Raw genomic sequence first — 16,192 nt, forward strand, 5'->3', positions numbered from 1 at the left:
ACATTATATAATGACGTAATCACATCAAGACAGTTGCAATGCGCAACTCTTAACTACGAAAGGAGTTAAGAGACTTGATAAGAGCGTTACAGCAGTTGTAACAAGGTTTACATCACTATAAGAGTTGATTCATAAAATACAAAGAGATGAGCAAACATATCAAAGCAGATACCTTTTGACCCTTTTTGATGAACGTTTCCTGATGTTTTGTTTACAGATCCGCTGATCCCAGATGAATGAGCCACTGTTTGTCCAATTTTATGTGCAAGAAATTTCCAAAAAACTACGTCTCATGACCGTCAGTCTTTTAAAAATGCCTTTATTCATGGTAAGTGAAAGAGTTGTGACTCTGCTCTGGGTTGGTGACTCGTGATAAAGGCGATCATCTAATCTCTGACCATGAATAAACCTTTTGTTGTAACCCATTTGACCCCGAGGCGACAATGAAATCCCCCCTTTTTGCCAGAAGCACACACAGGCACTACACACTCTGCTTTTGGGAAACATTCCAAATATTTAGACTTTTTAAACGTTGCATCCATGTTTCGGAGACGTTCTAAAAGGACAAGATAATGCCAAAAAGCTATATGACAACAATAAAGTTACATAAATGCAGTTTATATTTTCATAAATGGTTGTTTGGGACTTCATAAAGCAAAGAGTTTTTCTAAGTGGTTTCATGGTTGAGTCATGGTGGGTCTTATGATCTTGCTCAATTGTCAATGCTTCTTGGCAGGATTAACTCCTTAAATACCATATTCTAAGTAATTTAAGAATAATTCAACTAAAAAAAAAATGGACCATCACTAACAACATTAAACAAAGTTAGATTTCTGCAGCAAATAGTGGCATCTACAGGTCATCAGTCCACCATAGCAACCATTGGAAAGTATCTACACATTATCCACCATAACATCATCTTGGCGTTTGCTAAACTCTACTTCAACTCTATTTGAACTCTGAGAATGTTGATGTTTTTTAAAGAAACTCAAATTAATTTAATGTTTTGCCATTCGTTTTTCATTTAAGACTGTAAAATGTGTTGCACCCGTATATGTGAACTGCTAGGTATACTTAAAAAAAAAAGAAGAAAGAAGGTTGTGGCAAGGACTTGATCTCTGACTGTGCAGCTAGTGGTGTGCTTTGAAGTTTTTGACAAAACATCCAAATAAGCTACATTTCTTCTTTACATCCGTCTTTCTTTTCATCTTTTATCAATCATTCAATCAAGTTTATTTGAATAGCACAATGCAACAATAAGGCAGTTCAAAGTCCTATACATCATAAAAACACAAAAATACATAGTCATAAAAACATCACAAAATCAGGATTCGAGAGAAGCAGTAACAAGCATTACATATTGCAAAGAATCTGAATCCTGCTTTGATGCATCACATGTTTAAGATAGGAGGTTCTTAGCGCTGTCAATCATGCTTACACACATCCCTGCAACCCTCCTTGTTTCCTGCTATGCTACAGCTTCTTCCTGATAGCAGAGCCTGCTAACTCTAGTTAGCATGGCCACCTACGACAGCGCAGAAATAAATTTTCTAAAATGGTTAAGTTATTTCTCTTCTGTTAGCACATTTAGCAGTGCGTACACAAGCATGATTGACAGTGCTAAGACCCGCCTCCTGGCTCTGATTGGTTGTTTTTGACTGGGATAGGTGCATTTCTTCAGATGGCAATAGTAGCTGTAGCTGTTTTGTGTCACGACATGTTGACATTTTTAACAAATATAGGAAAAACATTTTAGTTTTTTATTTATAGAAGTTACGTACTGCAGATTTAACTGAGGCTGTGACTACACTAGTAATTGTTTTATGTAATACTCATGAGTTTTTTGTTTGTTTGTTTTTTGTCATTTTGACCTTACATCAGCATAGAAACATTTGAAGACCCCCAAATATAAACTTTTTAAAAAAGGTTCTAGAAAATACCATCACTTCAAACTTAACCATTGCAGGTTGAGATGATCAGCAAGACTCCCTTGTGCGGCCAGATTGTCCAATTTGTAGAAATCTTGATGGCAGTTTATATACTACTTGTCATTTGTTGCACTTACCTTTGCCTCCCTGTGGACTAGTATACCTTCCAAAAATGTACCTCAAACCTCATCCTAGAGCCTCCCATTTCCTATTCTGACCAAAACTGCAATACTTACTGTACCTGAGAAACTCAACATTTTCCATAGGAGTCCACTGTTGATACCAATTGTCCATCCAGCTCACCAAAACTCACCTGTCGGTCCAGATTTAACAACAAACAACCACCAGACATTAGCAAACTTCTTTTTGTATGGGAACAAATAAAATAAAAGCACACCCTTTCCTTTACCTTCCACTACAAAAACTAAAACAGAGCCTTCTCATTGGCTGGTTTCACTGGTACAATAGGCAGACTGTTGTCACTGCATGCAAATGCACACACATTCATTTGCAAACGAGACAAAAGAACTCTTTGGACTGAGAGATGCAAACTCACCTTCCCGCACATCCTTTTTTTCCTGCTTGCCCTGTAACACTGAGCATTGGTAAATAGCAAGATATCTAAAGTTAACAAATCGTTTCTCAAAAGTTGACAGAAACTGCTTGATAAAAATAAAAATGAACACAAGTGTGAAGCAACAGCCTGTGTTTCTGATAGCGTATCGCATGTCAGAGGTTTAAATAGCTCTCAGTGGGAGATGGATGAGGAAGACGGTGATCTTTGGAAGCCATATGTTGTTTATCATTTGCTAATCTGTAGAGATAAAAATCAGCATGACTGAGAAGAAAAAAAGATTCCAAACTCTGCTTTGCTGCAGATCTCAAAAACTCAAGCCATTTCTCTAATCTGTGAAATACATTACGTTTCTGAGAAAATTAGTCCAGTCATCGTTTCTTTGAACAATTACTAGAAGAACCAAAACCCGAACAACAGACTTCACACAAATAAGTTCAATTGGCAGTATTCACAACCAAGGATTCCATATTTTGTCATTTTACGACCACAAACCTCAATTTGATTTACTGGAATTTTATGCATTAGACCAGCAGAATTGGTCTTTTGTGACCAAAAAGTACCAAATTGGGAATTTGACATTAGAGCAGATATTTGTTGACATATAAAAGCAAGCAAGAAAGAAAAATAGTGGATATTTTTTATGGATCTTTGTTTGTTTTTATGTCAGGTAATAAAACTGAAATATTAGGAATAAAGTCAAGTAAAGTTGAAATCTGAAGAAAAAAGTCAAAGTTTAGTTTCATGACTGAAGTAAAAAAAAATTGAGAACAAGTTGGAAATAAAATCTTAAACAATTTGCCAATGCTTTCCAGATATTTATTTTAAAATATTATTCTGTAAAGTATAAAGTTTCCTTGCTCATTTAGACAAGGCTGTTGTGAGCCTTTGAGAGAGTATCATTTCAACTTTAATGTTGAGATACTTCTTCTCCTTTTTCCCCTCATCATTTCACACATTATTTTTGTCTTAAACCTCAAAACAGCATCGAGACAACAACAACAAAAAAAACCTTTCTCCTCACTTTTTTCTCAAAGTGACCTGAATAAAAGATACTAATTAACTGGAAAAACATATAATTGAAAGGCTGCACGGACATCATTAATATAATTAACTTAATCAAGGCTAACAAAGAAAAGAAGTCCACACTCTGTTTCCAACAGAAAAAGTAACCCATCCTTTTTTCCCCAAGAGCTGTAATGTGAACAAGGATTAATTGGGTAATGAAGTTCACTTGGATTAATAGCTACATTACCATGGCAACCCACCAAAATACTTGTGTAACAGAGTTGATCAAAAACTCAATCATAGTCTAATGTTTTTCAGTGCAGATTCAGTGTAGAAAATATCAAATGTTGGAATTTTACTGATCAGATGTCACTTTGCTATATCATGTCTGCTTTTTGCATTGAAACACCGTTGGAGTTCATTTGTATTTCCTTCCTGAGGGTGTGGAAGTGTGCTTGTGTACTACTGAGGCAGGAAGAAAACAGCTAACTTTAATACTTAAAAAAAAGTCTGTTTTGTTTTTGTGTGAGATTTTGTGTGCATGCAGCATCGCACTGTGTCTTCCTGATTTCCCAAGAGCAGACTAAAATAGGCGAGTTCTTGTTTTCCCATCACAAGACTGGTGTGTTTATTGGTGGGGAGATGAAAAGAAGTACAGAGAGGAAGCCCCTCCAAGCAAAAACAAGTCGGAGGATTCAGCTGCTGAGAAGGAAAAGAAGGACGGACGGAAGGAAGGAAGGAAAAGAAAAAGTAGCAGGCAAGGAGGAGAAAGATGGATGAAATCGGTAGAGAAATAGATGGAAGATGTTTAAGGAGGAGAGAAAAAGATCAGCCGCTCTGGCGACAGACAAGGATTGTTGTGTCAGGGTGAGTGAATGTCCTTATTCACAGGCATGAATCAGGGGAAAAGGAAACAATGAAAACAAGAAATCACTGAATTGATTGTTTGGAAGCTTTTATTCTCTTAAAACTAATATATTAGCTTGTGGAGTTTCCTTAGGTTTTACTGCCACTTAGGTGAAGCTGAGAATATTTCTAGCTGTCGATGTCAAAAAGTAGCTCCAAAAAAGGCAAATGTATTGCAATCATTTTTCACCATAAATACCCTTTACCTTGCCTTACAGACATTTTGATTTCCACATAGTAAAAAATCTAACTTTAAAGTTTTCTGTATGTGAAAGTAGAAATGAAGCAGAGAAAAGTGAAGAGCTAGCATGTAGCTGAACACACACTCTATAGTATATTTTTGTAAATAGTTGTAAAAAAAAAAACAAAAAAAAACATGAGTCTTGTAGTGTTGGAGAGAATTTGTAATGGAGCTATTGTGACACGTTTATAAATCGTTGTAAAAAAAACAGCTGGGAAATTGCCCACAATATGACATAAAAATATGTATACTAATTAGTTTTTGGCTACATTTGTACATAAGTTCTTAAAATTTACAAAAGAAAATTTCATTTTAGGCTGGAAAAATGGTTCATTCAATATTTCTGTGAATTTCATAGTAAAAATATCAAAAAATTTTCTACTTGGATTTTGTTTTTGTGTTTTTTGGTCCAATGTGATAATGCATTTTGTCAAAATGAAACAAACACTGTAAAATCATAAAGCTTAGGTTGTGCTGAAAATAATGATACCAAATAAGGCAAGGTAAATAGTTTTTATGGTGAAAATATAAGGGTAAATTCAAAATTAGACCAAAACGGCCATTTAGACACCTGATTCCTAAGCATTGAGCAGCTAGCATTAGCCCTAATGTCAAGACTGGGCAAAATAATGACAAGCCATTTTGACTAATTAGAAAATCAGAAATGACCACATAATGCTTATTTACACAAAGTATTTCTGTGATATATTTATAGCATCAAATAAACCTTTAAACGTCTAAAATTTACAAAAACTGACTTTTTCTCAGTATGCTAGAATATTGTTAGCGTTGATCGCAGAAACTGAACAGGGAATTTTCAAGCATGAGAACCCACTCATATTGAACATGTTCATGAGTATTTTACCAATATATTCCCTTGATACTTAGAAACTGTTTTTTATGGCATGGTAACAGTTAAACATGTTGTGTTTGGCTAAATGTGCAACTCTTTGTGTCAGATAATTTACAGCTGCTTTGTCTCCTACCTGGGGCCTTTGAATGACCTCGGCAACGGAAAAGAAGAGCGGAGCTTTAATCACTGTCATTACAGCAGACCGGGGCGCCCGACATCATTTTGAACCCAGACACAGGCAGCTCAGAGCGATAAATGACAAATGGTTCACATCTGCTCGCTGATGACAGACAATCTCAGCCACCTTGACGACCATTTAATGTCATGTGCTACGCCGCTGAATAGTAACATTACAAACACAGTGTACATTAGCATAGAGAACAGAAAAATGACTGTCATAGTAGCTTTAAAGACATCACAACCAGGAGTTGGTTAAACAATATTTAGAGGCAAATCATTTATGAGAGAAAGTAAACATGATGAGCCACATTATTAATGCACTTCAAACCTACTGTTCGCTACTTTGTAAAAAATATATATATTACAAACATTTGAGATATATGTACTATTTTTTGTTGAAATCCTACCTTTATTGGTAGTTAGTACCAAAAAATTAAATGCGACTGCATTTTAGTCCTAAAAAGTTTAGGACCCCAAAACAACCAACTGAATGAACAACAACATAGACGTCATTCAATAGCGCATTGTTTACAAAAGTAAAAATGGATGTCATCCCACCGTCTATGGGTTAATTTGAAAGTTGTTGAGTAACGGGAGCCAACAGTATTGTCACAAGACTATAAAAAGACAAAGGAAGCTCAGTAAGATGAAAGCATAACTAGTAGCAATGACCTTTTGTTCAGCATGGGCTTCTTCTGATTTAGAATTACGACGGAGGTTTCAGATCAATGAAGAAAAAGTTGGATAAAATTCAAATTGTGCCACTTGCCCCAATGAAAGCGGCACAAAGTGGATATTTTGAGGGTTGAAAACCTTGGAACTGGGTAATTGAGATTACCATGAAAAAAATCAGATATGGGTTGGAAATGGGCAAAATAAAAAGGATTTGGATAGCATTTACCTGTTTTGCGAACATATGTAGCTAAAGTGTCAACCGGCTTACCTAGACCTGAGTTGTGTTTAAATTTAAAAAGTAAGCAGATTCAAGTCCTGGAATATCAAGAAAGATGCTTACGATCCCAAATCTAATCCCATCCGGTGGAATAATAATATTTTTTTTTGGTAGAATTGAAGTGTTAAAGTTGGAGCCCCACACAAGTTTGAACTACAGGTGAAATTATCTGTTAGCATTGTGTACATCTTTAACCCTGAGGGCCTGAAATCAATAAAACAAGCCATTTATTCTCTATAAATGTTATGACTCAGTTTCAGATACCTTTACATGGACCATCTATCTGTCTGAAACGGAACAAGAGACATGATTATTCATGTATTGAGTTGGTTATTTAAAAATTCTCTGAAATCCTCTGCTGATTAGCACTTATCTTTACTTAAAAAAAACATCCTGTCATTTTGACCTCATGTTGAAATTTTATGCCTCTTTCATGTCACTCAGTTCTCTCTCTCAGCAGAAAGTTTTTCTGATAAGTGTACTTTTTACATTTTGAACTAATGAGTCAGACTCCAGTTTTCCTCTGGCTGATGTGATTCATTCATGGCTTTGTTTGCTCCCCAGATGAAACACTTTGGCCGATTCCTGACGCCTGAATACGTCCTGCTGCAGATGGTCGTGACTGCTCCACACGGTCTGCCTATTGCGTTACACCAAGCGGCGTGATGAGTAATGACTGAATAAACCCATGGGTTCTTATAATTGTCATGCAGACAGAAGATGCTATGTTAGAGGGTGTGTGAGAAACACAATAATCTGAAAAGGAGAAATGCTCTGGGGTTTTTCTTCCATTATACAAAATTAGTCGCTGCGTCTTAAGGGAAAAGAGGTCTCGAAAGTTTGTTACAGAGACTAACGACTGAAGCCTTGACTTGACCTTGGAGTCTGGGACTTGGGTTTTACTCACAAAATTTCTCTAATACAATCAAATAGAGGCTGACGTTCTCTCTTCATTAAATCAAGGAAAATCCAAAAATATTAAAAAACAGCTTAAAAAAGGGCAAGGAAAAGAAATCCTTCAAAACTTAATGTAGTGCATTTTATAGTCATATATGGTATATGAACACAGGGGAAAGAATATGCTAAGTTCATCATTTCACAACAAAATTAAAAGCTATTTATTGAATTCATCCAGAAATTCAACATGAACAGGCGAAGATCTCTGTCTGTGTCCACTGATCACAAAGGCAAACCTTTACTTTGACATGGAGTTAGGAAAAATGATTTGTATTGTTGCTTACTTGTTTTGGGACATTTAGGAATTTTTGGCAAAAATGCTTAACTAAAGCTCAGTACTATAAGCAGAGAAGCATGGTTTTCTTAGTATAACACAAGTCTTACAAGTTAATTAACTATGCATGGGTCCACTAATGACTAGGCACACCTTCCTAACAATGACCAACTGCCTTTGATTGCTGTCTTTCAGTCTGGTTTCTTTGCTCACCACATGAAACTGCCCTAAGTGTTCAGTGACATCCATATAAATGTGTAGATGAACCATAATCTGGTACTGTTGGACATCAGTGAAGCATTGGACACTGTTGACCATGATATGTTGTTGACAGGACTGGGTTGAACTCTCTGGCACTGTACTTGAATCGTTAAAATCTTAACTAAGGAACACAAGCTTCTTTGTGTCAATAGGTAACTTTTCTTTGGAGTGACACTGAATCAACTCTTAATATCTACATGTTCTTCCTAGTTTAGACTACAAATAATATTAGTCACCTAACTACGTAGATGACACACAGCTCTACATGAAATAAATAAACTGCTATTTAATTTAGTTTTTACACAGACATCACTTCTAAACCAGTTTAGAGTTTTAAAGTTTTTAAAGCCCCAAAACAGAAATATTAATATGTTTCATAAGTTAAATATGAGAAGGTTTTGTGGTTATTCTGGTGTTGAAGCAGAGTTTTCTACCTGCTTCTGCTGGAGTTTGGAGTCAATGGACTCTGACCTCTGCCAGGAATGTTTGGTTGCAGCACCTCTGCCTGGTGAGAGACCAGTAAAGGTTTTACAGGTTTTTAAAAAGATTCATCACAAGCAACAACAAACTGAACTGATTTGGATATGATGCAAATATTGGACTCTACGACTGCACTCTAATGTCCTGTAGATATTGGAGTGAAGTAAGGAAACAGGCAACAGGTTTCCCTGAGCAACCAAACACATCCAGTTTCTTTAGCAGCAATTATCCTTATTTCATTATCTGATACTGTGAAAAGATCAGATGTTGAAGATTAGAGATTTGATAACTGAATCAGCTGTTCTGAACAGAAAACGGTTGTAAAGTCGGTTCAACTTTATTACTTTAACAGTCTTCCTCTTCCGGAAAAAGTCTGATATTCCTTCTTCCTCTTCCTGCTCTTAAACTCGTCTTGTAGCTGGGTGGATCCTGCATCTGCTGAAGCTGAAAGCTGATTGGCTGCAGCCTCTCTGCTCTCACATGTGATTCATAGATCAGAGCTCAAACCGGTTTCTGTTTTCAGGAAGTGAAACTAACACAGGTACTGTGACTGAGAGTAGAGATGGAGCAGAACCAGCTGGACAGAGAAACTTTCTCCTGTTCCATCTGCCTGGATCTACTGAAGGATCCGGTGATGATTCCCTGTGGACACAGCTACTGTCGGAACTGTATTACAAGCTTCTGGGATGAAGGTGAGAGGAAGAAAAGTTACCACTGTCCTCAGTGCAGGAAAACCTTCACACCAAGGCCTGAACTACAGAAGAGCACCATGCTAGCAGCATTAGTGGAGCAGCTGAACAAGACTGGACTCCCAGCTGTCCCTGCTGATCACCGCTATGCTGGACCTGAAGATGTGGCCTGTGATGTCTGCAGTGGAAGAAAACTGAAAGCCATCAAGTCCTGTTTAGTCTGTCTGGCCTCTTACTGTGAGAAACACCTTCAACCTCATTATGATTCAGCTCCTTTCAGGAAACACAAGCTGGTGGAGCCGTCCAAGAACCTCCAGGAGAACATCTGCTCTAAGCATGATGAGGTGATGAAGATGTTCTGCCGCACTGATCAGAAGTGTATCTGTTATCTTTGCTCTGTGGATGAACATAAAGGCCATGACTCAGTGTCAGCTGCAGCAGAAAGAACTGAGAGGCAGAGAGAGCTGGAGGAGAGACGAGGAAACATCCAGCAGATGATCCAGAATCAGGAGAAAGATGTGAAGCTGCTTCAACAGGAGGTGGAGGCCATCAATCACTCTGCTGAGAAAACAGTGGAGGACAGCGAGAAGGTCTTCACCCAGCTGATCCGTCTCCTCCAGAAAAGAAGCTCTGAGGTGAAGCAGCAGATCAGATCCCAGCAGGAAACTGAAGTGAGTCGAGTCAAAGATGTTCAGGAGAAGCTGGAGCAGGAGATCACTGAGCTGAAGAGGAAAGACGCTGAGCTGGAGCAGCTCTCACACACAGAGGATCACAACCAGTTTCTCCTCAACTACCCCTCACTGCCAGCACTCAGTGAGTCGACACACTCATCCAGCATCAACATCCGTCCTCTGAGACACTTTGAGGACGTGACAGCAGCTGTGTCAGAGCTCAGAGAGAAACTACAGGACGTCCTGAGAGACTCATGGACAAACATCTCACTGATGGTCACTGAGGTGGATGTTCTACTGTCAGAACCAGAACCAAAGAGCAGAGCTGGATTCTTAAGATGTTCATGTGAAATCACCTTGGATCCAAACACAGCACACCCACAGCTGGTACTATCAGAGGGGAACAAGAAGGCAATAGTGACGGCTCAACATCAGTCTTATTCTAGTCATCCAGACAGATTCACTTATTTTGCTCAGGTTGTGAGTAGAGAGAGTCTGACTGGACGTTGCTACTGGGAAGTGGAGTGGAGCAGGGCATGGATTCATGTAGCAGTAGCATACAAGAATATCAGCAGAGCAGGATGTGGAAAAGTATGTAGATTTGGAGATAATGACAAATCTTGGGCTTTATTATGTTACCAAAACAGTTTTAAATTTGGTCACAACGACATCTGGACCTCCATCTCAGGTCCAGTTTTCTCCAGACTAGGAGTGTACCTGGATCACACATCAGGTATTCTGTCCTTCTACAGCGTCTCTGAAACTATGACTCTCCTCCACAGAGTTCAGACCACATTCACTCAGCCGCTACTGGCCGGAGTTGGGATTTGGGAGATTGGATCCTCTGCAAAGTTCCATAAACCTAACTAGATTTGCTCTCTTCTCTTATTATTGACCAAGGATAATTGCTCTGATGTATCTGATCTTTTGTTCTTCTATATTTTTCTGGTTTAAACGTAGTTCTATGTGTCTTCATTATATCAATTTTTTTCCCCTTATCCGGGGTCAGGTCAGCTGCAAAGCGCTCCAGTGAGTGCTGTAGATCATGACATGATGAAGCCAATAGAACCACATCATCTGCAAAAAGCAGAGATGTGATCCAATGATTTTCATCTTTAGATATTTGGTTCATGCTTTTGTTTTGATTTAGTTCAAGGTTTATATTAAAAATATTAAAAGTCACAATAACTATTTAAAGTTTCATGTTTTCTTGAAGATGTGATATGGGAAGAATAATTGCAGAGAATAAACTCTGATTGCAAATGAGGAGACAAAGGTTAGATGTTCAGCTCTGCTCTGCTTTCTGCAGGCCGTAAAATTTTGAAAGCCCTCATGCTCTTTCCTGCTCCAAAACAGCACAGCTTAAGTCAAGAGAACTTTACCCAATTTGACTCACCTTATCCCAGTGTCCCCTAACTCATTCGATAACTTGTTCACTTGGTTTTTAAACCACTTTACAAAATCAACTGTTCCTCCTCTTTGATCTTTAGACCTTTGAGTCCTCAGATTCATGGGCGTACATCCCCTCAGGACCGTTATGTAGATGGAGACCCAAGATTCGGTTCAGGTCACTCTCATCAAAACCTTCAGACTTTACGTCATCTGTACTTCAGCTTTGAAGATTGTATGTTCCTAAGTTTTGTATGTCTCACAGTAGTTTAAAAATAATCCTGACTGACTCAGTAAAGTATATAGATACTGATTGTGGCAGACTGGCCATTGGAAGCTTGCAAGTGTGGAAACTTCAGTTTTGAGGCGGAACTTAGTGAAAATAGGCGGAGTTTTGCGAGAGTAAGTGTTTAGGTACCCCAGAATGGTTGCCACAGGAGATTTAAGGATTCCTCAAACATCCATGAAAGATTCAAAGCAACACTCCAGGTATGGTTTTTATGGGGGAATAACATCATAAAATGCATCATACCGTGTCAGTAAGAATTAATAATTTCTACAGGTAACCACAGGCTCTACATGTTATTTTACCTTTTATGTGTATTAGTATAAAACTGCAAGATAATTCCACAATGTATTCTTCTTCGATTGAGAACATGCAGTAATTATCCATATAGGGCTCTTTTTATTGCTGAATGTGATTTTTTTTTTTTTTTTTTTTTTTTTTTTTTTTTTTAACACACCCTGTTTCCAAAAGCCATCAGGCCATGACTTAAACTTCAGTATTTTTCTTTCTGGTTCAAGTCAACTCACACCTTTTTTAGTCACACACTTACTACGGCATGTATACACATCCTACACACACCAACTGTTCGGTCTGAAGCTTGATCCCTCGGTCTGTCAGGGTTTTGGTTACTTAGCAACATCCCATATACCAGTCGCCGACCAACTGTCAAAGAGTCTCTTCATATTGACATTTATTTGCAGAGGGTAAAATTCTGTCAGACTGCTGAATCGAGCATCACGTCTACAACTGAAAATGAACCATTTTCTTCTGTTCAGGGACATCTGCCATTAAACGTCCTTAAAATGAGCAGAACCGTCAGTGGCTCTAATTATGTGCATGCCTTCTCTAGGCCCCTGTGAATACAAATAGTGTGAGCCAGTGTGGGTGAAGTGACACTAGGGATTTTTTTCACAGCTGCTTTTTTGTGAAAAATAATGTGCTTTTTTAGAAAAAGTCAGCAGCCCGGAGTTGTTGGATGTCTTGGCAACGCACAGCTGCAGTTCCTTGGGAGGCAATTGTTTTCCAGATTTGATATGTGAAAGAAAACAAGAATATAATAAATAATCACTAAAGTTTCAGCATCAGTTAATACATGATTTTTATTTTGACAGGACTGAAAAAGTATGCATAAAGTTAATTCTGCGTTACAATTGTGTCGGAAATATTGGCACCACATGGCACCGACTTGGTATTTATCACAACTGAAGAAGCTAGCCTCGGTCAAAAGTCCAAGTTCGAACGTTTTGGCTCCTTACACTTTGCAATGAATCTTCACCAGATAAGGGAGCTTAACGGTAAAGACTGATAGATATGCAGTGAGAAGAACAACAGGTGGGAATTCGAACCCAGCAGCAGCAAACACTGCTAACTGCTTGGTCTTGCCATGCCACCTTCAGGTCACTGGTCAGGATTCTGGTCATCCTTTGCAAGAACTCAAGAGGTTGATCAGCTAAAGCTATTCCTCTGTCTGCATTCCCCAGAATGCTGTGCGGTTCTAGCTATCCAGAACGGCTGGATAGTAAATAGCAGTTCAGTGAAATTATCAATATTCTATCAGACTTACTACTGATATTGATCACATGATTATCGTGATAGACATTGTTATTGTTTTATTGCCCAGTCCTGTAATTTGTTAACTCAGGTTTCACAGTATATTTAACATTTTATCTAATCAGAATGTCAAAAAGGAGCAACATCACTGCAGCAAACGGCTGCATGGACTGAACTGAGTCACTTTTTTCAGTTTTTATGTCTTTGAAAGATACTCAGAGTTGCTTTTGAATCATAATAAATGGAACATTGACCAACATATTTGTACTGATGATTTTTAAAATGGCACTCCTTAAATTGTAATGTCTGTTGCTGGTTTCTTTATTGGTGAATGTATACTGTCTTTGTTACTTTATATTTTTGTGTTCTTATGATGTAAAGTGCTTTGAATTGCCTTGATGATGAAATGTGCTATACAAATAAACTTGATTGATTGATTGATTGATTGATTGATTGATTGATCAATGAAAATCAATCGATCGTTAGATTGATTGCTTGATTGAAATTTGCAGGTCATATGCCATGTCAGGAAATACAAACTACTCCCTCTCTATTTTATGATTTTAAAGAAACAATGCAACTTTTGACTCACTCAGAGCCACTGCAAACAAAATAAAATTACTTTTCAGAAAATGTCATGACTAAACTGACAAAAATTTCATATCAAAGAAACACATTTTTAGTCTGCTGTTGTGTTTTTCTTTCTTCTTTAGTGGCTTGAACATGATTTCTAAATGGATGCACAAATTATCTCCTGCCACAAATCTTTAGGTGTCTGTTTTTATGGATGCATATTTGAACATTAGAGCAATTGTCTGCCTTGTTTTTGAATTTCCCAAACTTTTGTCAAGCTAGTGTGTTTGCATGTGTCAGCGCTGGCGACAGTGTTAGCGTTGTGTGAACTGAGACACTTAGCAACATTTCTGACAGCATACGGAGCGTGGGCGTAGGACAGCGAGGGTGCAACAACCAGGGCCAGACCGGTCGCAGTGGGAGGTGGGAGTCTGTGTGTGTGCGTGCGTGTGTGCATGTGTGTGAGTTTAAGGGGGCTCGTTGGGGTGGGGGGGAGGCGTGACTGACTTCAACCCTGATCTGGCTGATTATTCAGATCTGATTAAAGTGTGAGTCAAGTAAACATTTTAGCGAATATGTTACATCTTCTTTTTGTAAATCAGAAGTAAAAACAAGTATGTATGCAGTTGAAATGTATGTTTATCTTTCTGCCGTTTTTCCATTTTTTTTCTCCCCAAACCAAAGTAAAGAAGTCTCAAAAGTACTTGCACTATTTGAAAATGTTTTCATTTTCTTACATCACATACAGCCACACAATTCAGTGCATAATTTTGAAGTGCAAGAAAAATTGTAATTTTTCACAAAAGTCTGAAAAGAGGGGTGTGCATGCCCATTTACTCCAGTATTCTTAAATAAATGTAGTCAATTGATTATTAAAGGAAGATGGCAGGTAGGAAAAAGGTTTTAACACGTCTCAACCTTTTAACATTTCATTAAGATCAGTTCAGTCTGTCTACTGAAATTTGGAAAATAAGTAAAGTAAAACATCCAAAAGTGGTCATCTGCTTAAACTGTGAGATTAGTCTTTAATCGCAAATCTGGTCTTTATGAAGGAGAGGCCATGATAAAGATATTGTTGAAAAAAAACCTAATGAAATCCTGAATGCCACAAGCCAAGTTGTTTCCATGGCAAATACGTGGGAAAATGGAGCACTGGTCCAATGAGATCAAAAGCAGTTTGTGGAGAAAAACTAACTCAAGATATTAACTTGAATATCCTGGTGGACGACCAAGAAAATAAAACTGGAGTTACAATGGAATGGTTTGGATCGGAGTATATCCATGTATTAGAAAGGATTAGTCAAAGTCTAGACCTGTTTCCCACTCAAAATCTGTGGCAAGACTTGAATATTTCTGTTCACAGATGCTGTCCATCCAATCTGACTAATTCATTGAGAAAAACGTCTTAAGTCATGGAAAGCTGACAGAGTCATACCTTGAGATATGAAAAGAAAGGTTTTTAACTCAGTTATCAATGAGCTTCTCCATGTCATACATCAACTTCTAGTTCCACCTCCTAATTATGCACTGCTTTGTGTTGATTTACCAGAGAAATTAGATTATTCTTCATGGTTATGACATGACAAAATACAAAAATGTTCAAAGATTACAAATGTTTTTCGTAGGCATCATTGATAATATGTTAAGATTAGGGCTGTTAAAATAATCACATCCACTATTTGCGTTATTTTTTTTTTTTACTTTGATAGAAATAAGTTAAATGCAACAATTATTTTAAGAGGTGCCCCCTCCGTGTTGCCGTATCTCACTTTTGTTTGCTCATTCAAACTATCAATGGATAAAAAGCAACATCTGATAAAACTTAGTCATTTTCAATGTTTCAAGCCAAAGAATGAATGTATATAATGCACTTTAGCTAAGTTACATTCTGTTTTTTTTATACTAAATTTATTTTAATACTTTTAAACAGTATGTCTGAGAAAAAAAGCAAAAGTCCCTTGTGTCATTACTTAGTTGATGCCTGGATCATCTTTAAGTGACTAATTGCTATTTTTTGTTTTTACGGATTTGCAATGAATTAGTTAATTTTTATCAATCCATTAACAGCTCTTGTTTAAATAAGTCAAACGCTGGAGAGATTTTAAGGGTTTTTAGTTTTCTGAAGCAAACACCTGTGTTAAGTCAGGTTTTTATTTATATCTTGGATAAGAAAAAAACGTAACCTAATTTTTAAAGCACTAATAAATTAATAAGTTTGATCACTTTCTGAATGCATTATGCTTTTGTGTATGATATATGATTCTGTGTAATCCTCTAATGCTATTAATTAATTAATGTTTGAATATTGGGTGAAAAAAAAGACAACTGAGCTGTTTTCATTTTTCAGCCTGCTATTATTTCTCGTTCACCATCATTTTTAGCATTCCTTTCATTCTCTCTCACTATATTTCTTCCTCTT

The 16,192-nt window shown here is 37.4% G+C and overlaps 1 protein-coding gene across 1 annotated transcript; it reads left to right on the plus strand.

The window, feature by feature from the left end:
• The first annotated feature begins 9,161 nt into the window (after nt 1-9,161).
• LOC106963106 (tripartite motif-containing protein 16-like) lies at nt 9,162-12,072 on the plus strand. The gene has a single exon (XM_015057844.1). It carries the CDS (start codon nt 9,177-9,179, stop codon nt 10,842-10,844), a length of 1,668 nt encoding a protein of 555 aa, XP_014913330.1. The 5' UTR covers nt 9,162-9,176; the 3' UTR covers nt 10,845-12,072.
• Nucleotides 12,073-16,192: the final 4,120 nt, after the last annotated feature.

This window comes from Poecilia latipinna, unplaced genomic scaffold (assembly GCF_001443285.1).
Source record: "Poecilia latipinna isolate Pla-1442-1.1 unplaced genomic scaffold, P_latipinna-1.0 Scaffold1496, whole genome shotgun sequence".
NCBI classification, from domain to species: domain Eukaryota; kingdom Metazoa; phylum Chordata; class Actinopteri; order Cyprinodontiformes; family Poeciliidae; genus Poecilia; species Poecilia latipinna.